Below are 25,661 nucleotides of genomic sequence, written 5' to 3' on the forward strand. Positions count from 1 at the left end.
TTAGAGTTTTCTGTTTCTAATCAGTTGCAGCATCGATGTCACTCCAGATAACTCAGACATTATTTTTAAATCTAGTCTTTGTGGTTTTGTCAGTGTGCTGTTTTGCACTGAATGGAGTTGCACTGCAATTTCATTGTCCTCAGCAATGACAATAAAGCTCTAACAATAACAATAAATAAGGTTAAATTTATCTTTAGAGCAGTGCCGCAAAGGCTCACCACATGGATTCTCAAGTAGCCCTCTGGCACCTGGTGTTTGGAAGATGAGAGGTGATATTCGTAAAACACTAAAGACAGAGGGAACTTGAGAGGTTAGATACTGCGGGATGTTTCTCTGACTAAGGGGAACACAGAACAAGGCAGCTTGGTCTCTGAATAATTAATTGATCAGTGCAATGAAGTGGAATATCTTCTCTGAGGGTTGAGCATTCTCAAGATTCGATATTTCACAGAGCTGTAAATGACAAAAGATTTAGTATATTCATGCCAAAGGGTTATGGGGTCTAGGGGAAAGTGCTAAGATTTTATGGAATAAGGGTATGTAATCTCCTCTTCGATTTGATATGCCTGGTGACACATTGTAGTAAAGCAGGATCCATCATCAGAGATCCCCACCACCCAGGCCATGCTCTCTTCTCGCTGCTGCTATCAGGTAGAAGACCATAAGACCGTAAGACATAGGAGCAGAATTAGGCCACCTAGCCCATCGAGTCTGCTCCACCATTCAATCATGGCTGATTCTTTTTTTCTCTCCTCCTCAACCCCAGTTCCCAGCCTTCTCCCCTTTGATGCCAGAACCAGTCAAGAACCTATCAATCTCTATCTTAAATATATCCAATGACCTGGCCTCCACAGGAGCATGTGGCAACAAATTCCACAAATTCACCAGCCTTTGGCTAAAGAAATTTCTCCACACCTCTGTTTTGAAAGGGCACTCCTCCATCCCGAGGCTGTGCCCTCTTGTCCTAGACTCTCCCACCATAGGAAACATCCTTTCCACATCTACTGTTTAAGCCTTTCAACATTCGAAAGGTTTCAATGAGATACCCCCTCATCCTTCTGAATTCCAGCGAGTGCAGACCCAGAGCCATCAAACGTTCCTCATATGATAACCCTTTCATTCCTAGAATCATCCTTGTGAACCTCCTCTGGACCCTCTCCAATGCCAGCACATCTTTTCTAAGATGAGGAGCTCAAAATTGTTCACAATACTCTAGGTGAGGCCTCACCAATGCCTTATAAAGCCTCAGCATCATATCCTTGCTCTTGCATTCTGGACCTCTCGAAATGAATGCTAACATGGCATTTGCCCTTCTCAGCTTGATTTGGGTGTAGATGGTACAAGAGCCTCAGGACTCGCACCACCAGGTTAAGGAACAGTCACTTATTCTTCAACCATCAGGCTCTTGAACAAAAGGTGATTACTACACACACTTGTCCCATCATTGAAATGTTCCCACAATCAATGATTCCACTTTTAAGGGATCTTTATCTCAATATCTCATGTAATTCATTGTTATTTATTTATATTTGCATTTCCACTGTTTGTTGTCTTTTATGCTCTACTTGATCCTTGATTGATCCTGTTAAAGTTACTATTCTATAGATTTGATGAGCGTCCACAAGGAAATGAATCTCAGGGTTTTGTACGGTGACATATATGTACCTTGATAATAAAATTTACTCTGAACTTTGATTAAGTACAATGTGAAGTTCTGCAGCATTAAAGTACAAAATACAAACGTAATTCAATGTGCCCACCCACCTTCCTCATGGTCTGCTGGTCATCATGGGAAGAGGTGTCATAGAATCCACACCAGGACCACCAGACTCAAAAACCATTACTTTCCCCAAGCTGTAAGACTGATCAATGCCTCCACCCACTAACCAACCCTATCACCACTACTTTATCATTTCCTGTCAGAGTCACCTTAAGTACAGACACTCCTGCACCTAGTGTCACTTTATGTATATAAGCTATCTTATGTATTCACATTTAGCGTGGATTTTAAAAGAATTATTGCATTATTTATCTAATTTTGTTTTTTTTTGTGCTGCATCAAATGCAGAGTAACACTTATTTTGTTCTCCTTTACATTTATGTACTGGAAATGACATGGAACAATCTTCAATCTTGTTTTGTCATGCTGGCAACTTTTACACAACCTCTTCAAAAGGTCTGGTTACAGATGAGATGTAGCTGTAATACAGAAAATCAGAGCAGCTCAGGATGGCAGAAATTATTGACTAGAGTATTACAACTGATATCAGGTGCATCACATACCACCACTGGTTGCTTGCCTGACTGATTTGGGCCAGGTGTAACAGGATAATTAAGTACTGCCTTACTTTAGGTTTTCCTTCCTTTCTTTCAGGAATATATATAGTATCACATATAGAATCCTAATCCATGAATTCCTTCAAATCACTCTGTCCCACTGCTTATTCAGCCTCCCCTTATGATATAATGCACAAGCCTCGTGACTGTCGATGTGTTCATTTATGATAAACCCTTTGCCAAAATCCCTGAGAGCGCCTCACACAGGGCTCTACTCCAGTGGTGGTTGTCTGCCAGATTACTGCATTTTCCTCTTTGACGTTCACTGCTGTTTGCTTTAACGGCGTTAGGAATTGTACACCGACCACTGAATTTTGGACTGCTAGAAAATGAGGCTGGCACTGGAAGGTGTGGTAACTGGCTGTTAATAGTGCTGGTGCAATAAAGAATGTGCTTGTTGGGGGTGGGGGCTCATTAAAGGACATACATTAATGAAAAAACTAAATCATTAGCAGCTCCTACTGGAAGCCAGAGCTTTTGAAGCATATTAAACAGAAATGAGATGGTTTTGCCAGTTATTTTCTCACACATTTGATCTTTAAGGATAAAACATATGGTGGAGCTTTATATTATGTACATCCTCTAAATGAATGAAGCTATGAACCAATGCCACAACCATGATTTCAGTAATTAAAGCAGAAAGCAATGGAAATGCTCTGTAGGACTGCTGGTATTATACAAAGAGGTCAGCCCTTTGAATGTGGCCTTTTCTCAAAATTGGAAACTTTATAGAAGAGTAAAGAAACAAACGCAAGGATAAGAGTGGGAATGAGGGAGATAATGAGGCAGAAATTCACTCTGATCAAGAGTGTTTCAACTTATTTGTCTGCGTATGCCTTACCGTATATTTGGTTCCATTGATGTCCAGTGAGAGTTAACAAGGAAAGTAACCTGACCTCATTGGCTGGTATCCTACCTATGATTGAATGCTAAGGTTTTGCGAGTGAGGGCAAACAAAGGTGGGGGGGATTGAGCATTCTCATGCCATAAATATTCATACAACGTTTAACGAACTACTAAGACTTCCAATCAAACTCAACGCTGAAAATAGGCCTTTCAACCAACCAAGTCCCAGTTGACCATCGAGCATCCATTTCTACATTAATCATATCATAAATTAATTGTGGAGCAGACTCGATGAGTTGAATGGCCTAATTCTGCTTGTGTGTCTTAGTCTTAGTTCTCCCCATATTCCCATCAGCAGCCCCTCTCATTCACCATTCAACTAAACACTAGATATAGAGATACAAGAGTGCTAGAATGGGACCGGCCAATTAAACTACAATCCTGCAGATATTTTGGGATATGGGAGTAAACTGGAGCTCCTGAGTCACAGGGAGAGCATGCAAACAGCAGTGGTGGTGGTGGTGAGGACAAACGTTTGCTGGAGTTTTGAGGTGGCAGATCTACTAGCTGTGCTACTCTCTGGGGTTAATTTTAAATCTATTAAATGACTCACTGTACACTGGAATCTGAGTCCATGATGGAAAGTCGAAACTGTCGTATCAGCACTTCTCTGTTGTCATCTGACCTGGAATTTATTTCATGACTTTAAAACTATTCAAAAGAACTGCAGTACCTGTAAGGTGCCTTGGAATGCCTCAAGCTTGTGGAAAGTGCAAAATAAACACAAGTTTCTTCACTTCATTTGTCTCTGTGAAGTGGAGCAAAAATGCTAACACTCTTGAACAACTTCACCTCCAGCACGATGAAAGTTTGCTGGAAATAAGGACTTCATAAATAATTTGCACAAATCCAAGAGTCAAGAAAAATATTTAGAGAAACAAAATAATAAACAAGTCACAGAGCTCATGACCACAAACACAAAGCCAATGTTCAACATAATTTGATCTTAAAGACTGAATGATAAAACTCAAAATTCAACAAGCAATAATTTTAAAAAGTGATATTCCAAACCAGATTCATTATCTTGTGGGTTAATAACTTGATGCACACAACCCATGGTCCCCATTCTCCACAAAAGAAAAGCAGCATCCATTCAGTTTCCAAAAAGGCCTTAAAGTCCTGAAGGAGGATCTCAGCCTGAAACATCGATTACCTGTCCATTTCCATGGATGCTGCCTGACTTGCTGGGTTTCTGAAACGTTCTTTGTGTATGACTTAACTTAAAGGTTTTGTTTTGTTCTTGTATAATATCGTAACCTGACTGTGCTCTAGCTCAACAACCCCTCAGATAACTTTGTCCTACAAAGGAGCACTTTCTCTGAACTCATAGTCATGTTCATTTTCCCATTTAGCTTGTTTGCATTGAAGCAGATTAAACTGAATTCTCAGATACTCAATGTGCTGCCACTGCTCTCTTTACTCTGAGCAGCCATGAGAAAACAGAGGTCACTTAAATTTAAAACATCAATGGTAAAATTAAAGTATTACATTTAGTTTTGTGTAGGTGAAAGAGCATAGATGAAATTGGGGTTCAAAACAGTTATGATGAGAAACTCACAGAATACTGTGGCCAGAACAAAGCTGTGAGAAGTGTTGAACTAGATGCTGGAAGTGCCAAAGGTCTACACTGTGGTACTGACGGTATGCTTGTTACGATGTGGGAGTAAATTACAGAAGGAGGTTGTATCCTGATTTCCTCATTTACTTTCTGTTTACATTTCCTCTTCCTTTCAAAAGATTTCATTGAGACATGACAAGACTACTTCAGGTCTTTGATGGTTTTATTTCAGATGTATAAATTCAGCAGTTAAGGAAATTTTGTGGAACAGTCTGCTTTAGCTCATCACAATTAAGATTTTTAAAAAATCAAATGCTCATAGAACCTTGCATCATTTTGGAAGTTGCTCAGTTCAGCTCATTGGCTCAACTCTAAATGGGCAAACGAATGCGCAGCTAAAAGAGATGGTAGAATGGACTTTGGTCTTAATTTCAAATGCTGGTTCAGCCCCACCGGCATAACAATCAAAACATTAACGTTCAGCTCAATTCCTCGCTGTTTTTCAAGTCACTTTAAACAGCTGAGCAGAGTATTCTTAGAATGCTTAGTCTGATAGGATATTCAAATAAGAATAAAGACATTTGGGTTACTATGCTGTGGGACTTACGTTGCACTAAATGACAATGGTTAAATTTACAAAGACAAAATACAGAGGATTCCGGTTAATTGGGTCACATCAGGACCAGTGCATTTTGGCCCATTTAAGCAGCTGTCCCAATGAGCCGAAGTTTCATGGAAATAGTTAAAAAGGCATAAATAGGTCAAACTAAGTAACGAATTATGTATTTAAATGAAATGCAGAACAAACTTTAACAATACTAATGCTAAAGTACTATAAAACTGTATTGTTTTCTAATACTTAACAATAGAGGAGCTCGTCCATGTTGCATTCCATTGACTTTAAGCGAACAAAATCAGCCCAGACACCTAGTTCAGATAATGAATTACCATCATACAATGCTGTCGACGACTGCATCCTCCAAATCTTCATTTTCTTTGTCACATTCAAGATAACTGTTGATACTTTCAAATTCTTTGTAGTTCCTAACTTGTAGAAGTAGTAAAATAGTTTCATTTTCACTCCCAGCTGCTCCTGGCATCTCCAAGCCTGAATTCTTGGAATTACGGTGAGCAAAACAATTTGGAATCGTCTTACTGCTTATTCTTCCACCAACTATCAGTGACAAAAATCACTACTTTTTAACCACAAACACAACTAATACTATTTAAAAACTGTTCGCTTGAAGCCCGGTGTAGTGTCTAACGGCCATGCAAGTGCATGCAATTGATGCTAGTTAGAAACTGTTTGGCAACAATCTCCTGCCTCGATTAAACAGCATAGTTTCCCAAATAAATGAAGGGAATCCCGGCTATTATCTCGATTCGTTTTTATTCCGTAACAGTTGTCCCAGAAAAGCGGCTGTCCCAATTAACCGGAATCCACCGTATATGCATTATTCCTATGTATTCTAAAATATATTTCCCCAATCACTGCACTTTATTGGTGAAATAACCTATCTTTTAGTGGGAGCCTTTGCTGTAGTTACAGGTGTGTGTTCTATTTGTTGTAGCTTGGTTCAAACAAAGTCTATCTGCTACAAAGAAACACCTCTTTTACAATAAGTCCCGCTCGAGATCCTGCACCACTTTCATTTCATAGATTGATGCAGTGATAATAATACTCATTCTGTAATTTACATGCTTTCATTTACCGATCAGCCATCACCTGCTCATCACTTTGTGGTTCTTCATTTCCAAAGAAAACCATCCAGTATCTTTCAAGGTACATTTTCTGTCCCTCATTCAATTTCAGATGTATTTTTCAAAAATATAAAGAAATACAATTAAAATATCTTACCAGTACAGAGCCACTTATCCGTAAGTGGACACATTCCTTCAAGTTTATCAATTATTCTGTGTTTTAGTAGCTTTTAAGTCCATTATATACCACTTACTGACATAAAACTAGTTCCACGAGAGTAGGAACTTGTCAGCGCAGAATGGAAAGTTAAACCATAGCTCAGTTTTGACTCAGCACAATGTACACGTTAGTCTTCCATATCCAACTATCATCGCCAGGGCAACCACTTGCATTTCCTCCATCAAACTAAAATTTGCCCTCATAACTCCATGTTTAAACTGTGGACAATTCATCATTATTAAATTAAATGATTCAGTTCTAAGCTGCTTGCTTTTGCCAATAAAAAGTCTTGAGATATGCCAGTTGCACTCTTTGGCAGTAGAATTGGGCAAAAAGAGTCTCAGGTTTCATTTTAAGGTCCATACCTTGACATTGATGCTGACTGCGTTGGAGTTGGTCCCTGCGCTGCAGGCACTTTAGACATTGGCTTAAAGTCGGCTGCTGTTGTATTCGATCGATGTACACTGGCTACCTTGGCATCTGTCCTACAGCATTGAAGAGACAGAAATAGGTTAACAATTCAGTAAAATCCTTGAACATATTGTTACATTCTGTTCGTTACTTGATGATTCACAACGTGCTATCTATTCATGATGATGTGGTGCTGCATCTTTAGTTAGTGGATACTGACCATAAATTAGATTCCTGGTACTGTTGATTTACAATATTGTTCTGTTAATTAGTGAATTATGCCATTAATTTGTTAATACCTACAGATGCACTTTTTATCAATACATAGCACCTGTGCTGTGTTGTTTGGTTATGAATTCCAAAGATACACTTATTATTAATGGATTCCAGAGTACCATTTATTATTTGGCTTTCAGTGCTGCATCATTGGAATTATAAAGTAAAGGCATCCGTTAGTCTTGTAAGACCATGGATCTGCGCCCAGAAAGTCTTCATTCTCCAGGGCGCAGGCCTGGGCAAGGTTGTATGGAAGACTGGCAGTTGCCCATGCTGCAAGTCTCCCCTCTCCACGACACTGATGTTATCCAAGGGCAGGGCATTAAGACCCATACAGCTTGGCACCAGTGTCGTCGCAGAACACTGTGTGATTAAGTACCTTGCTCAAGGACATAACACGCTGCCTCGGCTGAGACTTGAACTCACAACCTTCAGATCACTAGCTGAATGCCTTAACCACTTGGCCACGTGCCCACACTGCATCATTGGAATTAACGTCCCTGGACTATGTTGTGAAATTTGTTGTTTTGCAGCAGCAATAAATTGCAATACGTAACATTAAAAAGTAAAGTATATATAAAAAAGAAAATTAAATTAAATAAGTAGTGCAAAAAGAGAGGAAAGATGTACTGAGGTAGAGTTCATGGGTTCATCGCCCATTCAGAAATCTGAAGGTGGGGGGAAAAGAGGCTGTTTCTGAAATGTTGAGTGTGTCTTCAGGCTCCTGTACCTCCATCTCAATGGTACCAATAAGAAGAGGAATGTCCAGAGGGATAGGAGTCCTTAATGATGGATGCCGCCTTTCTGAGGCATCGCCTTTTGAAGGTGTCCTGGATCCTAATGCCCACGATGGAGCTGGCTGAGTTTACAACTTTCTGCAGTCTTTTTTACTGTCCAGTGTAGTGACCCCCTCCATATCAGATGGTGATGCAACGGTACATCTACAGAAATTTGGGAGTATAACTATTGTCCTGGTGGTCCAAAGCCGTGTGGAGAGCCAGTGAGATTGCATCTGCTGTAGAACTATTGTAGTGATAGGCAAATTACAGCAGGTGCAGGTCCAGAACCTTGCTCAGGTAGGAGTTGATTGTAGCCATGACCAACCTCTCAAAACACTTCAGCGCAGTAGATGTGAGTGGCTGCTTCACATGGCATCTGCAGCAATTTATAGCAATCAGTAACCTATCAGCATGACTTTGGGGTATGGGAAGAAACTGGGGTAAGCTAGTAGAAACTCATGCAAGCTCCACACAAAGCAGAACCCAACATCAGGACTGAACCCAGGCTCAGCTACAGAGCAGCAGCATTAACCACCACACCAGCTTGTGCTATACTGACTTTAAAGCATTTCCAATGTCATATGAATATTAGTGAATTCCTGTTAGCCCGCCATTCATTAGCAGATTCCCAGTGTAGCACATGTGAATTCTTGGCATTTATTTCTGAATTTCTTTCTTTCTTTTCTGATCTTTTTATTAATTTTCAAAATTATAAACATAATAATAATATTAATAAACAGAGAATGGGATTACATTATTGATAGCTAACATTAGTAAATATAAAATCACTGATAGTACAGGTATCTTAGATTTCCCCAACTCTAAATATAATTGAACATGGTAAAGGATAAATGGAAAAAAAAACTAAAAGAAAAACCCAAACTAGAAAAGAAACAAAAACACACTAAATTAAGCTAAGCAAAACTAGACTAAACTAAACAAAACTAAAACAAAGTCAGGCTAACATATTACATCGGATACTTTCATTAATGTCGTTAACGCCACTCCTCTATCCATATATTTTTAGTTTAAAAAAAGGATTCGAAAAAGGTCAAACCACATCATATGAAAATGTTGAATAAAATGGTCTCCAAGTTTCTTCAAATTTAACCGACGGATCAGAGGTGCCACTTCTGATTTTCTCTAAATTTAAGCAAGATACAGTTTGAGAAAACCACTGAATTGTAGTCGGAGGATTGACCTCTTTCCAATTCAATAAGATAGATCTTCTAGCCATTAATGTAAGGAATACAATCATCCGGCAGGCTGAAGGGTATTTCTGAATTTCCTAGATGTCTTCTTTTCTTTTTAAACTGGATTCCGGCTTCTGTTTTCTATTAGTTTGTTTCAATCCCATTTATTAAATTGACTGCTTTCACTTCGTTGTAAATTAAGAACACACTAAAAAAATTGCAAAAGCAGGGGCAGAGCCAGTTGGCAACTGCACATCTGCTGGTCTAGGTTGTGGAGAAGTTTTCAGAATTTCTTAACGGAAAAAAAAAAGAGACTGAGCACTTGGGCAGATACAGACTGTTCAGGGAACCTGCTTAGTTTTGAGATGAGTAAATTGCTTCTGACTCAGCTGGTTAAATAGTTCGATAAAGTCACTGAAGCTGTCGCTAAAGAACCTGATAAGGTTCCATGAAAGAGATTAATGACAGATGAACTGGGCAGAAGATTGGGGATGTTTGTGACATGTTTTGGAAACCTGCAGCAAGTTGGCATAATGGATACATCAGAGAATCTATCCTGTGCCAACACATCGATGCAATCAAAAATAAGGTATGCCAGTTCACTACTTACCTAGGAGTTTGAGAACTCTTACAAACTCCAAGAGATTTATAGTGGACAGCATTCTGATATGTTGCATTACAGCCTGGTATGAATGCTCCAATGCACAGCCAGCGAGCACTGTGAGAGTCATGCTTTTTGACTTCTCCAGTACGTTCAACACCATCCGCCCTGCTCTGCTGGGGGAGAAGCTGACAGCGATGCAGGTGGATGCTTCCCTGGTATCATGGATTCTTGATTACCTGACTGGCAGACCACAGTACCCGTGCTTGCAACACTGTGTGTCCGACAGAATGATCAGCAGCACTGGGGCTCCACAGGGGACTGTCTTGTCTCCCTTTCTCTTCACCATTTACACCTCGGACTTCAACTACTGCACAGAGTCTTGTCATCTTCAGAAGTTTTCTGATGACTCTGCCATAGTTGGATGCATCAGCAAGGGAGATGAGGCTGAGTACAGGGCTATGGTAGGAAACTTTGGTCACATGGTGTGAGCAGAATTATCTGCAGCTTAATGTGAAAAAGACTAAAGAGCTGGTGGTAGACCTGAGGAGAGCTAAGGTACCGGTGACCCCTGTTTCCATCCAGGGGGTCAGTGTGGACATGGTGGAGGATTACAAATACCTGGGGATACGATTGACAATAAACTGGACTGGTCAAAGAACACTGAGGCTGTCTACAAGAAGGGCCAGAGCCGTCTCTATTTCCTGAGGAGTCTGAGGTCCTTTAACATCTGCCGGACAATGCTGAGGATGTTCTACGAGTCTGTGGTGGCCAGTGCTATCATGTTTGCTGTTGTGTGCTGGGGCAGCAGGCTGAGGGTAGCAGACACCAATAGAATCAACAAACTCATTCGTAAGGCCAGTGATGTTGTGGGGATGGAACTAGACTCTCTTACTGTGGTGTCTGAAAAGAGGATGCTGTCTAAGTTGCATGCCATCTTGGTCAATGTCTCCCATCCACTACATAATGTACTGGGTGGGCACAGGAGTACATTCAGACAGAGACTCATTCCTCCGAGATGCAGCACAGAGGGCCATAGGAAGTCATTCCTGCCTGTGGCCATCAAACTTTACAACTCCTCCCTTGGAGGATCAGACACCCTGAGCAAATAGGCAGGTCCTGGACTTATTTCATAATTTACTTGTATAATTTACATATTACTATTTAACTATTTATGGTTCTATTACTATTTATTATTTATGGTGCAACTGTAACGAAAACCAATTTCCCCCGGGATTAATAAAGTATGACTATGACTATGAAAGAGGCTGAAGAGGGTTGTAGACTTAGCCAATACTGTCAAGGAGGTGCAAGAGTCTGAAGACCCACACTCCCCTCCCTACCATTAGATTCCTGAACAGTCTACGAACCCATGAGCACTACCTCATTATTTGTCTTTTGGCATCATCTATTTTTGTAATTTACAGATTTTTATGTCTTTGCACTGCACTGCTGCCAGAAAACAACTAATTTCACGTCATATGTCAGTGATAATAAACCTGATTCTGATTGTCTGACTAGGTAGGGTGGGGTTTTCCCAATATGGCAGGATACTTCGCAGATAATTGTACTGGGAACACATTTAAAAGGAGTTTGAATGGTAGAACATCAGAAGAGAAATTTGTTATTTGCATCAAACAAGCAGAATCGGACCAGATACACTTTGTAGTCAATAGCACTGAATTTCGGAAGCAGAATACAAAGGAACAGAAATTCAAAAGGGGAATATAATGTGGAACTACCACTGCAATTGTCTTCATTGTAAACAATGGACAATGAATTTTAAGCAGTTTTGATCCAGGTTTGAACTGACACTATTATGGATGGAATGTATTTTAAGTCATGCAGATGGAAAGAGGAAACCACAGCAAGATTGTAACTTTGGTGCACTGACAAAACTTTGACTATGCAGTCAAGTATGATTTCATCTATTTTGTAGAAAGGCAAATCGGTCTATTTTGTCAATGGTAAGAAGCTAGGAATTGTAGAAAAGCAAGGGGATTTGGGTGCCCATTGGTCAAAGATTGATCTGTTTCTAAAGGTGATCTAAATGCTTTATCAAATGCTGGATTTTATCACAGGGGTCTTACAAAAAATGTGAGGAAGTTAGACTTCACTGGGTACCGAGCCTTGTCTGGACCCTCTTCTGGAATGTCATGCTCAGTTAAGGAAAACACGCCTCAATAAGGACATAGAAATAAATACAGAAAAATGCTGGAGTTTCAGTTTGTAAGCTGTTGTACAGACTAGTGTCCCTCAGGAGGTGATATCATTTAGGGGTTTAAAATGGAAAAAAAAGCTTTAACATTTTGTTTTTTTAAAATTATTATTGATATACTGTCTAGCTTGGTTAATAGTTTGACTCTTATTATACATATTGATATATTGACTTGATTATTTTAATGCTTATTTTGTTGTCGATTTTCAATAATAATTAATAAAAAGATTTAAAAATGAAAATGAAATGAAAAAATGACTAAGGAGAAGGAATTAAGGCTAGGAAAATTGAAGTTAAGTACACATGAACTATGAATGGAAATAGAGCCTTCCAGGTGTTGTCGGCCTACACCTGCTGGTTTCAACAGCTGTAAATAAAACTACCCTGTAGCTGAGAGACAGGAGAGTAACAGCAGCTCTCACACACGGACACGCTCGTGTGCACGTGCTAAAAGAGGATCAAAAGGAGAAACTCATGGCAAAGTAGCACTTCAACTCCTTTGCACATTTGGATAGTGCCTCACACCCAGCCTGCTACCCTGCCCTGTGTATATTTCTCAGGGGAATTCTAAAAGCTTATGCAGTCCTGTAGTAACACACAGAAAGTGCTGGAGGAACTCAGCAGGTCAGGCAGCATCAATGGAAATGAACAAACAGTCGATGTTTCAGGCCGAGACCCTTCATTGGGACTGGAAAGGAAGGGTGAAGATGCCAGAGTAAAAGGTGAAGGGAGGGAAAGGTGGCTAGCTAGAAGGCACTATGTGAAACCAGGTGGGTGGTTAAGGGCTCGTAAAAGGGAGTCTAAGAGAGGAGAGTGGACCATAGGAGAAAGGGAAGGAGAAGAGGACTCAGGGTGAAGTAACAGGCAGGTGAGAGGAAGTAAAAGTTACAGGATTAGAGGAAGGGGGAAGTGGAGAATTTGTTTACTGGAAGGAGAAATTGATATTCATGCCATCAGGTGGAGGCTATCCAGATGGGATACAAGGCGTTGTTTCTCCACCCTGAGGGTAGTTCGATCTTGGCACAAAAGGAGGCCGTGGACCAACACATTGGAATGAGAATTCCGCTATTTCCCACTCTAACTTTTACCTCTTCCCATCTGTCTATTGTTTTCCCTGGGCCCCCTCCTCCTCCCCTTTCTCCTATAGTCCACCCTCATCTCCTATTACATTCCTTCTTCTCCAGCCCATTACCTTTCCTACCCACTTGGCTTCACCTATCACCTTCTAACTCTCCTCCATCCCCCTCCCCGCATCTTTTAATCCTGGCAGTTTTGCCCTTTCTTTCCAGCCCTGAAGAAGGGTCCTGGCCTGAAACGTCAACTGTCTGTTCATTTCCATGGATGGTGCCTGACCTCCTGAGTTCTTCCAGCATTTCGTGTGTGTTGTTTTAGATTTCCAGTATCTGCAGTATTTCTCGCGTCTAAGATTTGCAGTCCCGTGGGATCTATTGTCCTAGAGGCCATCGTTCTGCAGCCCTTCCACAAGGCTAAGAAATCTTCAAGTGGTAACCGGGTCTCAGGTGGCACAACCCAAGGTCTTAGCCCCGTGTACCTCCCCAAGGGACTTTGACAGCTGAAATAAGTGAGCAAAGTACTTAACATGAACTTACCTTTCAAGTGAAGGTCAGGGACCCTACTCACTGAATGGAGCTGCTACCAACGTTGAGAGGCCAAGGGTACCAACACAAAGAAGAATCTAGCAGCAAAGTGGAAGTTCCGATGGGCTGCTGCCATCTGATCACTGGTGTTTCCAAATTCTGCCTTACGGTGTGTAGACACGGAGGTTGAAGAGATCAAGCAGTCGATGTCTGAAGCTCTCAAAGGAACAGCAGCCCATATCGGAACACAATCCCACCCATCACCTTATCACTGAGGTCTTTGTACAGTGGGTTTGGATTTTTCAACCAAGTGTGAGGAAAATGCTGCACAGTTTTGTCTGATTGAACCAATGGATTTAATCACCTTTAGGAGGAGATTTTGGTAGATTCTGGGAAGGAGTTCAAGAGGTGAAGGCTGAAGTATGACCAGCAAGCATGAATCAGGACACTGTGGATCTTGGATAATTGCAGAGTTGAATTTACTAAGATGAACAAACTTCAGAACAAAAATTATTATTTTTAAAATTGAGGTATTGTCTGATCTGGATTTCATGCAGCAGTGCTTATGATGATCAGTGATCAGTAAACTGGCAAATCTGAAAATTCATGTTTATAATTCACAAAAGTGAACTGTAATCACAATAAGTCATGCTGGACAGACTTCACAGAAGCCAGTCAGAGGGAAAATGCAGTGTACTTCGTTTTTGTTTAATGTGGCACTGGCATCAATAAACAGTCAGGTTCTGAGGGATGAAGAGGGGGAAGGGAAGGAAGCCAAATTACCCCAACCCTATCTCACTCTCCTAGAATTGGATTCAGTTACAGAAGAATGTGACAAACCCTCGAATCTGACATTTTTCCACCATTAACATTCTATGCAGGTCACTTCTATTTAAATTTGAACAATGGCCCCAAACCAATTGAAACAGTGGACCTACTTGTTTTCGAGGACTAGGGGGTTAAGAAAAAACGACTAAGGGCCCCTTAAAGCAGGACGGTTGTGCAGATAGATGGGAACCATGTAGCTCCTAAAGAACAGAGAGTCCGGTCACTTTCCGCCTCACTTTGAAACAGTGCATTGTGGAGTGTTTTTATCGAGCTCAGTTCCGCGCACTCTCCCTGCGGTTTCCTCCTCCTTTCAGGCACTAATGTTTTGTTTAGGTTTTGTGTCCATTTCCTTTGAAGGTTTTCCTCACCTGCTGAGCAGAGGCTTTGAGACTCTGAGTGATTCACTGTGGGCGAGCACCTCAGCAACCGAGCTGTCGCTAGAAATACGCTTCCTCTGGGAAGCTTTCTGCAAATCCAAGATCCTGTAATGGAAAGAGGGGAGGGGGAGGAGAAATAAATCAGTTGTGATCAAAATAGAGCGAGAGAGAATGAGGGAGAGGAGGAGGGGAAAAGAGAGAAAGAGAAATGGAGAACAACAGAATAAAACGAAGAAAAAGGAGAGAGAAATTTAGAACAGAGATGTGCTCTATCATGAATCTGTTTGATTCTGAGTTCTGTGACCACTGGGTGACCCCGGGCTACCCACAGCTTTTGTTTACTTCCAAACTGCTAGTGTTTGAGAAGTGTTTTCAGAAGTTCCCTTGGCAGTCCTTTCCTCATTCACTAAATGCTCTGCTATCAGAAATGAACCTAACCCCTCTCTGTGAGAGAACAACTGTCAGAAGCGTCCATCTGTTTGCAGAGAGGATGTTTACCTCGCTTGCTGTCCAATACTGCAGCGAGGATTGCTCCACAAATAAAGGAAGGTCAGATAGCGGGTTATCAACCTTGCTGCAGGCCAGTGTGTTCTTTGACTTCTGCCAGCTCTCTGCTCTCATTGTTTCCATAAACCTTGGAGAAACTCTCACTAAAAAGTGAGGCAGCTTGCCAGGACACTACAGTTCTGACTGCCAGCTTACCATAAATGGCTCTGATGTTCAATGTGGTCAAATCCCCTGCTGACATCTCTATTGAGGCCATTTCCTAATACAAACCAATTGACCTACAGATCTGGAATCTGCCTATGTCCACAGGATTGCATTGATCTGAAAGGACCTAGATTCAGAATGGGGTGATTAGGGAAGACATCAGGGTGTAATGCAGAGATATAGCCATGGAGTTGTACAACAAACCCTTTGGCAAAACATGTCCATGATGGCATTTCTTCCTGTCCACACTAATATTAGGGCCTAGGCATTACCTATTTAATTTCCAACAATAAGACAACGATGGCACGTGCATGGGAATGCAATTACTTCTAAGTTTCTTCAGAGTCATACACCTTACCAATCTGACCATATGCTTTCACTGACGGTGTGCCAAAGGGAAACTTTACCATTAGGACTGCAACTAATGAACAATTCTCCATTCCACAACTTTCTGAAGGGGAATTAGAAATGGGCAATGAATGCTAGCCTTGCCACGAGGGTCCACAAACTTTGATAGAAAACGTCTGCACTTAACATTGTTGATAAATATGAGTATCACCAACACGATGGCTGATCCTTGGTAACATGGGACCATGGATAAAGACCGCGCAGTAGTGAGTGGAAAGGAAACAGAGAAGCACACACACAAAGATTGACAGTACCTCTTCTTCACAGGAAAGGGAAAGCCAGAGTGTGAGGAGAAGAGAGACTTCTTGTAGCGTCTGGTAAGGGCTTCACTGTCAGAGTGAGGGCTGGTAGGACTGAGGAGGATGGATTGGAAGGAAAGGACAAGAGGAAAAGAGAACTTAGAGAACACTGAAGAAAAAATGAAGACATTTTAGTCGGAAGCTGCAAAGCTGTAGAGTAGGACATAGAATCAAATGTAAGATGGGAAATGGGGGAGTGTGCCAGAATTTTATTTTACACCGGGCACCGGCAATTTTGCATTTTCCAAGCTTTCCATCAGTCGCTTCACTGGATTGATGTGGACAGTGATCAGTGAAATGCGGAAAGGGCTGTGACTATATAAAACAGTGGCAACATGGCTCCTTGAGCCTGTACTCTCTGTTATGTCTGAGTGCTTCCTGCCCTTGCCCCACAGCCTATTGAACTGAGAAAAGAGAAAAAATAGCTGCCAACTCCATTCCCAAACCAGAAACTGTTTTAGATACCAAGACCCAGTATCAAAGCTTGCAAATTACATAACCAGGCCTGCATCTTGGAAGAAAATATCAACGGACTAATCCAAAGAGAAAATTGATCCTGAATAAGGCACAGTGTGTAATGTCCCTTTTGAGGAACTCTATGCAGTTACAGGGGACACACCATGTGTGCTGACCACTGCTTGGAAAAACACTTTTTTCAGTGTTACACAATTGAAAACTGATTAATTTTCCCCTGATGTAAGATGCAATGAATTTTTCTGGGTGGTTTTTCACTACTCCAAAAATTCAACCCTGCATTTCTGGGTGTGAGACCCTCTTACACCCCAAAATGATTTTCTCATTGGTTGTGCTTGGGATAGAATATTCCCCATACAACCCTAATTCTGGAGCATTTTTGTAGTACCTGGGTCATATTATCTCAGGAATGCATGAGCATGGCTGCTCTCGGAACAGGTTGGCCTTCTTAGCACAGTGCTGGAGTGGGGCATTTACCATGGAAATCAGTAATCAACCTCCATCTTTGAGTCTCCAAGCTACACCAACTAATCCGTCAGCAGCGACCAATCCATCCCCAGAAATCAATTGTGTCCTACGACCTTGACATCCAAACATTACCTGCCGCCCGCAACACCTGTCTGGCACACTAACTTGAATTCTTGCACACTACTGTTGTCCTGCAGCCATAGGAAGCACTAAAGTGAGTTTCTTTCATCCATTCATGGGATACATTGGAGATTTGAGAACAAGCCTGAGAGCTGGTGTCATGCTGTCACAGATGCCCACATGGAACACTTCAGTCACCCTTGGGGATAACAAATTCCAAAAGCTTTCTGTGCAGTTGAAAGCTGGCTGAGCTTGAAGAGGATTTCTGCATATTGTAGAATAATACAACTCCTGACATTTTGCTGAGAACTGCATTGTTCTATTATCTTTATTCTGACACAGAACTTAACATCTCAACATCTATTCTGTCAAGCAACCTTAGGATCTTCTAGGTATGAATAAGTTCACCCTTCCTTCATCCTTCTGAAGTCCATGGAATACAAACCCAAACTGTTCAGCTTCTTTTGATGGAGCAGAAGTTAGAAACTGGGGGTGCAGTGGACAACGAGGAAGGCTATCCAAGCTTGCAGTGGGATCTGGGCCAGCTGAAAAATTGGGTTGAAGAATGGCAAATGGAATTACATGCAGACAAGTGTGAAGTATGGCCAATGTGTCAAAAGTTTTCTTTACGACTCTACTAACCTGTGACGATATTCTGAGGAATTGTGGATCTGTATTCCCAGGTCCCTCTGTTCTACGTAATCCTCAGTGCCCTGCTGCTCACTATTTAAGACCTACCCTGGCTGGTCCTCCTGAAGTGGAACACCTCATACTTGTCTGCATTAAATTCCATCTACCATTTTTCAGTCCTTTCTACTAGCTGGTCCAAATCCCACCACAAGCTTTGATAGTCTTCCTCACTGTACACAACACCCCCAATCTTGTTGTCATTCACAGATTTGCTGATCCAGTTTGCCACCTTACCATCCAGATCATTGATACAGATGACAAACAACAATGGACCCAGTGCCTGCAGCACACCACTTGTCACAGGCCTCCAGTTAAAGAGGCAACCATCTACTACCACTCTGGCGTCTAACCTGAAGCCAATGTCTCGAACAATTTAATACCTGATATTGAATGTCAAGTAACTGAAACTTCTTGACCAACCTCTCATGCAGAATCTTGTCAAAGGTCTTTCTAAAGTCCATCCACTGCCTTGCCTTCATCAACTTCCTGGTATCCTCATTGAAAAACACTATAAGATTGGTTAGACACAATCTACCATGCACAAATCCATGTTGACTATCTCTAATCATTCCCTCTCTATCCAAATATTTAAATATCCAGTCCCTTAGAATACCTTCCAATAACTTACCCACTACTGATGTCAGGATCACTGGCCTATAATTTCCTGGCTTATTCTTTGAGCCTTTCTTAAACAACAAAATGATATTAGCTATCCTTTGGCACCTCACCCGTGGCCAAAGACATTTTAAGTATCTCTGCTAGGGCCCCTGCAATTTCAGCACTTGTCTCCTACAGGGTCCAAGGGAACACCTTGTCAGGCCCTGCAGATTTGTGCACCCTAATATTCCTCAAGACAGCAAACACCTCCTCCTCTGTATAGGGTCAATGATCTCACTGCTGCTTTGCCTCACTTCTATTGACTTTGTGCCTGAGTAAATACAGATGCAGAAAATCCATTTAAGATCTTACAAGTCTCTTCCAGCTCCATGCACAGATGATCTTGTAGGGGACCAATTTTGACCCTTACTATCCTTTTGCTCTTGGAATTCTCCTTCACCTTGTCTGCTAGAGCAACCCCATACCTTCTTTTAGCTCTTCTGATTTCCTTTTTAAGTGTTGTCTTGCATTTCTATACTTCACAAGTACCTCACTTGCTCCTTCCTGTCTATATCTGCTATGCACCTTCATTTTTTTTTTATTAACCAGGGCCTCAATACCTCTGGAAAACTAAAGTTCCCTAAATCTGTTATCCTTGCCTTTTATTTTGACAGGAACATACATATCTGTACTCTTAAAATTTAACTTTTGAAGGCCTCCCACTTACCGGGTACACCTTTGCCAGAAAACAATCCGCCCCAATCCACACTTGCAAGATCCTTTCTGATACCATCAAAATTGGCCTTTTTCCAATTTAGAATCCCAACCCAAGGACAAAACCTACAATTCTCAATATCTATCTTTAAACTAAAGGCACCATAATCTCTAGATGCGAAGTGTTCCCCTTTCCGAACTCCCTATTTTATTCCCTAATAGGAGGTCTAGTGTCTCTAGTTAGGACTTCGATGTACTGATTAAGGAAACTTTCCTGAATACATTTGACAAATTGTATACCATCCAGCCCTCTGGGAGTATGGGAGTCCCAGTTAATAAGTAGAAAAATAATATCACCTACTATCACAACCTTGTGTTTCTTGCAACAGTCTGCGATCTCTCTATATATTGATTCCTCTAAATCCTGCAGACCATTGGGTGGTCTAGAAGGGGGCGTAGGTGAGAAGAAGTAAAAGGTCAGAGTGGGGAATGTTCACTCAAAGGAGAAATTGATATTCATACCATCAGGTTAGAGGCTACCCAGACGGAATATAAGGTGTTACTCCTCCACCCTGAGGGTGACCTCCTCTTGGCACAAGAAGAGGCCATGGATCGACACTGCGGAATGGGAATGGGAATCAGAATTAAAATGTGTGGCCTCTGGGAAGTCTCGCTTGTGGAAGGTGGTGCAGAGGTGCTCATCGAAGCAGTCCCCCAGTTTATGATGGGTCTCACCAACGCAGAGGAGGCTGCGTCAGGAGCACCGGACACAATAAACGACTCCAGCAGCTTTGCAGGTGAAATGTTGCCTCACCTGGAAGGACTGTTTGGGGCTTTGAATGGTGGTATGGGCAGGTGTAGCACTTAGACCGCTTGCAGGGATAAGTGCCTGGAGGTAGATTAGTGGGGAGGGACAGATGGACAAGGAAATCGCAGAGGGAGCAATCCCTGCAGAAAACAGGCCGGGAGGGGGTTGGTGGGGAGATAAAAAAAGGTATGTGTAGTGGTCCATTGGAGATGGCAGGAGAACGTGTTGGATGTGGAGGCTCGTGGGGCGATAGGTAAGGACAAGTGAGACTCTATTACTATTTAGATGGCAGGAAGACAAGTGAGTGAAGATGTACAAGAAATGGAGGAAATGCAGGGGAGAACAGCATCAATAGTAGATGGAGGGAAACCCCTTTCTTTAAAGAAAAGGACAGCTCTGATGTCCTGGAATGGAAAGCGGCATTCTCAGAACAGCTGCGGTACAGGCGATAAAAACTGAGAAAGGGGAGAAGCATTTTTACATGAGATAGGGTGGCAAGTGGTATAGTCCAGATAACCATGGGAATCAGCAGGCTTATAAAAGATGTCACTTCACAGTTTATCTCTAGAGATGAAGACAGAGAGATCAAGAAAGGGGAGAAAGGTGTCAAGAGACAGTCCAAGTGAATTTAAGGACAGGGTGGAAGTTAGACACAAAATTCACAAAATTGACGAGCTTAGCATGGATGCATGAAGCAGCACCAATGCAGTTGTCAATGTAGCAGAGAAAAAGTTGTGCAGTGTAACCGGGAAGGCTTTAAACATAGACTTCTACATAGCTGATGAAGAGGCAGGCATAGCTTGGATCTATGCGAGTGCCCATGGTTACAACTCGGGCTTGAAGAAAGCGGGAGCAGCTGAAGGAAAAATTGTTATGGACGAGGACCAGTTCTGCCAGATGGAGGAGGGTGGTGGTGGAGGGGGATTGGTTAGTTCTTCTGTCAAGCAGAGGGCTTTGAGGTCCTCCTGATTAAGGGGTAATAACTGTTCCTGAAACTGGTGGTGTGGGTCCTGAGGCTCCTTTACTTTCTTCTTGATGGCAGTAGCAAGAAGAGAGCAGGGCCTGGATGGTGGGGGTCCTTTGCAATGTATGCTCCTTTCCTGCGACAGTGTTTCGTGTGGTTGAGCTCAGGGGTGGGGGGGGGGTGAATGGAGAAAAGGACTGATGGACTGGAGCATATCCACTACTTCTTGTAGGATTTTTCTGTTCAAGGGCAACCAGTTAATATACTCTTCACCACACATCTGTAGAAGTTTGTCAAAGTTTTATACATCATGCCAAATCTTTACAAACTTCTAAGGAAGAAGAAGTGCTTCTGTGCTCTCTTAGTAATGGCATTTACATGCTGGATCCAGAACAGATCCTCTGAAATGATAACGCTGAGGAATTTAAAGTTGCTGACCCTCTCCACCTCTCATCCACCAATGAGGACTGGCTCATGGACCTCTGGGTTCCTCCTCCTGAAGTCAATAATCAATTCCTTGGTCTTGCTGACATTTAGTGAGAGGTTGTTGTTATAGCACTACTCAATGAGATTTTTAATATTCCCTCCTATACGATAAATCATCACCACTTTTGATTTGACCTACAACGTGCTGTCAGCAAACTTAAATATGGTGTTGGAGCTGTGCTTAGCCTCACAGTCATAAGTGTAAAATGAGTAGAGCAGGGGACTAAGCACATATCATTCTGGTGCTCCTGGGAGATGGAAATCATGGAGGAGATGTTTTCACTAATCCAAACTGACTGGGGTCTGCAAGTGAGGAAACTGAGGATCCAATTGCACAAGGTGGTGTTGAGGCCAAGGTCTTGAAGCTTACTGATTAGTTTTGAAGGGATGATATCGTTGAATGCAGAGTGAAGTGCATCCAGATGCTCCAGGGTTGAGTGAATAGCCAATGAAGTAGCATCTGCTACGGATCTGTTGTGCCAGTAGGCAAATTGGAATGGATCCAAGTCGTTTCTCAGGCAGGATTTGATATGTTTCATCACTAACCTCTCAAAGGACTTCATCATAGTGGATGTAAATGGTTACAGTGTTATAATTCCACATGTTGATTCATGCCCTGTGCTCATTCTCCTTTTCTACAAAACTCCTTGCATGGAAATAGATAGAACTCAGATTATTAGTTCCACCACGCTCAGTCTTTCAATTCCTGACTATATGTAAGGCTTAACAATATCTTTCTCCACAATCACTGCACTATCTGCTCTGGTGCTCTTGTTCCCATCCCCCCGTGTTAACCACACAACCGCCACCACCAATACTCAGCCCGATCCCTTCCTGGGAGCACATTCCACCAGCCTGTTGCTGATTGCCTCTCAGCACCAGGGCAGGTTAACTTCCCTGAGACCTCGAAAGGTAGTCCACCATGCCTATCATTTTACTTTGCTGTTTGATGGCCACTAACTCCTCAAGGGGACGTGCGCACACCAACCCCTTCACGGCAAATGGAAAATTAATGAATGAGGGAGTGCGTGGGGTGCTACTAATAGGCCAGGCCACAAATTTGAGGCAGAGTCAGGAGTTGTGGAATCCACAATTTCTACAAGATAATTTACACAGGGCCTTATTTGTATTGCACAGACAAAAACTTATTCTAGTGTGCCAATGGTGGTTCACCACAACCTGTGACAGGCTGACTGGCTAGATAGAGATCATATCATTCCTGATACCGACCTCACAGTTGACACAGTTGCATCTTCCCTTTGTCATTTTACCAGCAACATAGCAAGTTATTTTCCAAGTAACTGATGTCAAGGGCAACCTTCAACACAAGCAAAGAAAATGGATACCGGCCACAGTCCTTGCTGCAACTCATGAGATAACATCCACTCCCAAACAAAATCCAAAGCTACATTCATGGTGTCAAGTATGTAGCCTGCCAACTTAAGTGTTGTAACTCGGTCTGCAAACATTCAAGGAAGGAATCCAGTGAAGTTGGAAAGACAAGGAATTCCAAGCATCTAATACTAGAATCCAATTAGCATAGTGCTGTTTGAAACATTGTGCAAAGTCATTTGAACTCTTTCCACTATGCTCTCTGCCATGCACAGAATCTCCAAACCAAAGCTATTCACAATGTCCATCTAAGCAGTCATAACTCCAAGAAAAAATATTAAGTTAATTGGATACGCAAGGAAGCTATGCATATCTGCAGCTCTTTTACCTGGGGACAGGCGACAATGGCGGTGAGGAGGAAGATGGAAAGGCAAAGGAGTCAGATGATCCAACTAAATCAGGCATTCCTGGCGACGTTCCCACCGTTTCTGTGATTACAAGCTCTGGGTCCAGGATGAAGAGTTCATCTTGGGAAATGTCAGTCACATAGTGCAAGTGCTCCTGAAAGAGCATGCAGGAAAACTAGTCATTCAAGGTCACAACTATGCATATAAATCAAATAAAATTAAGCTTCTCATTTACATAACTCCTTTATAAAATGCAGGGATTGCAAAGGGTCCACGTACTTTACAGCCAATGGTACTTCTGCAGTTTCGCCTCTGTTACAATAGAAGAAACCTAATAATGAAGTCCACAGGCAGCAATGGTACTTAATATTTTGAACTAGAAGTAACTGAGAGGTTAATGTAGACCTCACACATAGGGAAAACATGCCCTGTTCTCAGAATCATACAGCATATAAACAAGCCTTTCAACCAACAATGTCCATGTCAATTATCAAGTCCAGAGTTACACTAACCCTATCTTGACTCATTTTATTACTTCCCCCTGGGTCCCCTCCTCCTTCCCTTTCTCCTATAGTCTACTCTCTTCTCCTATCAAATTCCTTCTTTTCCTGCCCTTGACATTTCCCACCCACCTGTCTTCTATCACCTTCCAGCTAGCCAACTCCCCCTTCCCCCAACTTTTTATTCTGGTATCTTCCCCATTCCTTTCTAGTCCTGAAGAAGGGTCTCAGCCTGAAATATTGAATATTTATTCACTTCCAAAGATGTTGCCTGACCTACAGGGTTCCTCCAGCATCTTTGTGTGTGCTGCTTTGGATTTCCAGCATCTGCAGATTTTCTGACTCATTTTGTTCTCGCCAAATTCCCATGTCTCTATCTAGATTCTACATTTCTGCCACTGATCTATACAGGTGAGAGTGAGGCCGAGGGGAGCAATTTACAGTGGCCAATTAACCTACGAAGCTGCACGTTTTTGGGGTTAGCAATACTCAGGGGAAGACATATGGTCACAGAGAGAACTGTAAATTCCATGCCACACAGGACAAAACCTAGGTCACCGGAGATGTGAAGGAGTGGCTCTACCAGCTATGTTAACAAGAATGGTGCCCTGGCACCTTCTACATTCAAGAAATAACATAAATGTAGCTGTCTTTTCATACTGTACTGAAAGACCAGACTAGAAGTTTTGTTCAAATTTCTGGAAACTGGAGGTCACATGCTTCTGCCTCAGTAGTGAGGAAAATTGTCACAGAACTACGGGGGACCCTGATCACCAGTGTAGATAAACTCAGCTCTGTTCTTAATCCCTGCAGATGCTAGCAGTTCTATACATTCTCAGAATGATGGGGTGCAACATAGAAAGGAATCACTGTCAAAAATCTCTTCTGCACCTTCTTTATACATTTAACCTCTTTCCTTTGTATCAGTATTCCTTTCCTGTCAAAAATCTCATTTACTTTTCAGGTGGTGAATAACATTTCTATGGCTCTAGGACTCCAAAGTTTCCTTAACTTGACACTAGATGACCACCTCATCTCCCCTCTCTTCTGAGGAAACCAGACCTTCCCCCAGTGTTCCAGTCATGTAATTCTGGAAATTCTGCATAAGAACATTTCCAGTTGTTGTGATATAACACTATTCTCTCCTTGTGGTATGGGTACCTTTTTCACTCTGACCTATATAACTAGACCACTGCAAGGAAGCAAGAGAAATTAATTTGATCCCAAAAATAGGAACTCTGCTGATGTAGGCACTTCTTTATCACAACAGAAAATGCTAGTCATACTCAACAGGTAGAGCAACATCTAAGGAGATATAAAGAAAAGTTTCAAGTTCTTGAACCTTTTTCAGGCCCAAAAGATTAACTCACATTTTCCTCTCTCCACAGATATTGTCTGATCTGCTGAGTATTTTTTAAATTTCAGATTTCCAGCATCTGCATCTTGACTGTTATTTTTTTGCTTTTATCTTGTTGGTAAATTCAGTGGGTAATAATGTTCAAAATAAAAACAGCAAATACTCAAAATCCTTAGAAAGGGAGCATTTGTAGAGCATTGGAAAATGATCCTGGTCAAAGACCTCATTTCATTCTTTTCTCGATTTAAGTGTGTTTGTACTTTATACCAAAAAGCTATAGTCTGGTACATTAACCAAAAGATGAGGAGTCTAGGAATTAACTG

The 25,661-nt window shown here is 41.8% G+C and overlaps 1 protein-coding gene across 8 annotated transcripts in view; it reads right to left on the reverse strand.

Annotated features, from left to right (window-relative positions):
* dgkza (diacylglycerol kinase, zeta a) overlaps nucleotides 1–25,661 on the reverse strand; it is a 708,940-nt gene that overhangs the window by 132,181 nt on the left and 551,098 nt on the right. For 6 of the 8 annotated variants that reach the window (XM_063062203.1, XM_063062202.1, XM_063062204.1 and 3 more), the window contains 4 exons: nucleotides 23,463–23,635; nucleotides 16,377–16,475; nucleotides 14,995–15,108; nucleotides 7,088–7,207 (listed from right to left, as the gene is read on the reverse strand). In XM_063062203.1, coding sequence (XP_062918273.1) covers nucleotides 7,088–7,207; nucleotides 14,995–15,108; nucleotides 16,377–16,475; nucleotides 23,463–23,635 — 506 coding nt within the window. The remainder of the gene's footprint in view (nucleotides 1–7,087; nucleotides 7,208–14,994; nucleotides 15,109–16,376; nucleotides 16,476–23,462; nucleotides 23,636–25,661) is intronic. The other 2 variants (XM_063062199.1, XM_063062201.1) reach the window with 1 other exon arrangement.

Source organism: Mobula hypostoma, chromosome 11 (assembly GCF_963921235.1).
Source record: "Mobula hypostoma chromosome 11, sMobHyp1.1, whole genome shotgun sequence".
In the NCBI taxonomy this organism is placed as follows: domain Eukaryota; kingdom Metazoa; phylum Chordata; class Chondrichthyes; order Myliobatiformes; family Myliobatidae; genus Mobula; species Mobula hypostoma.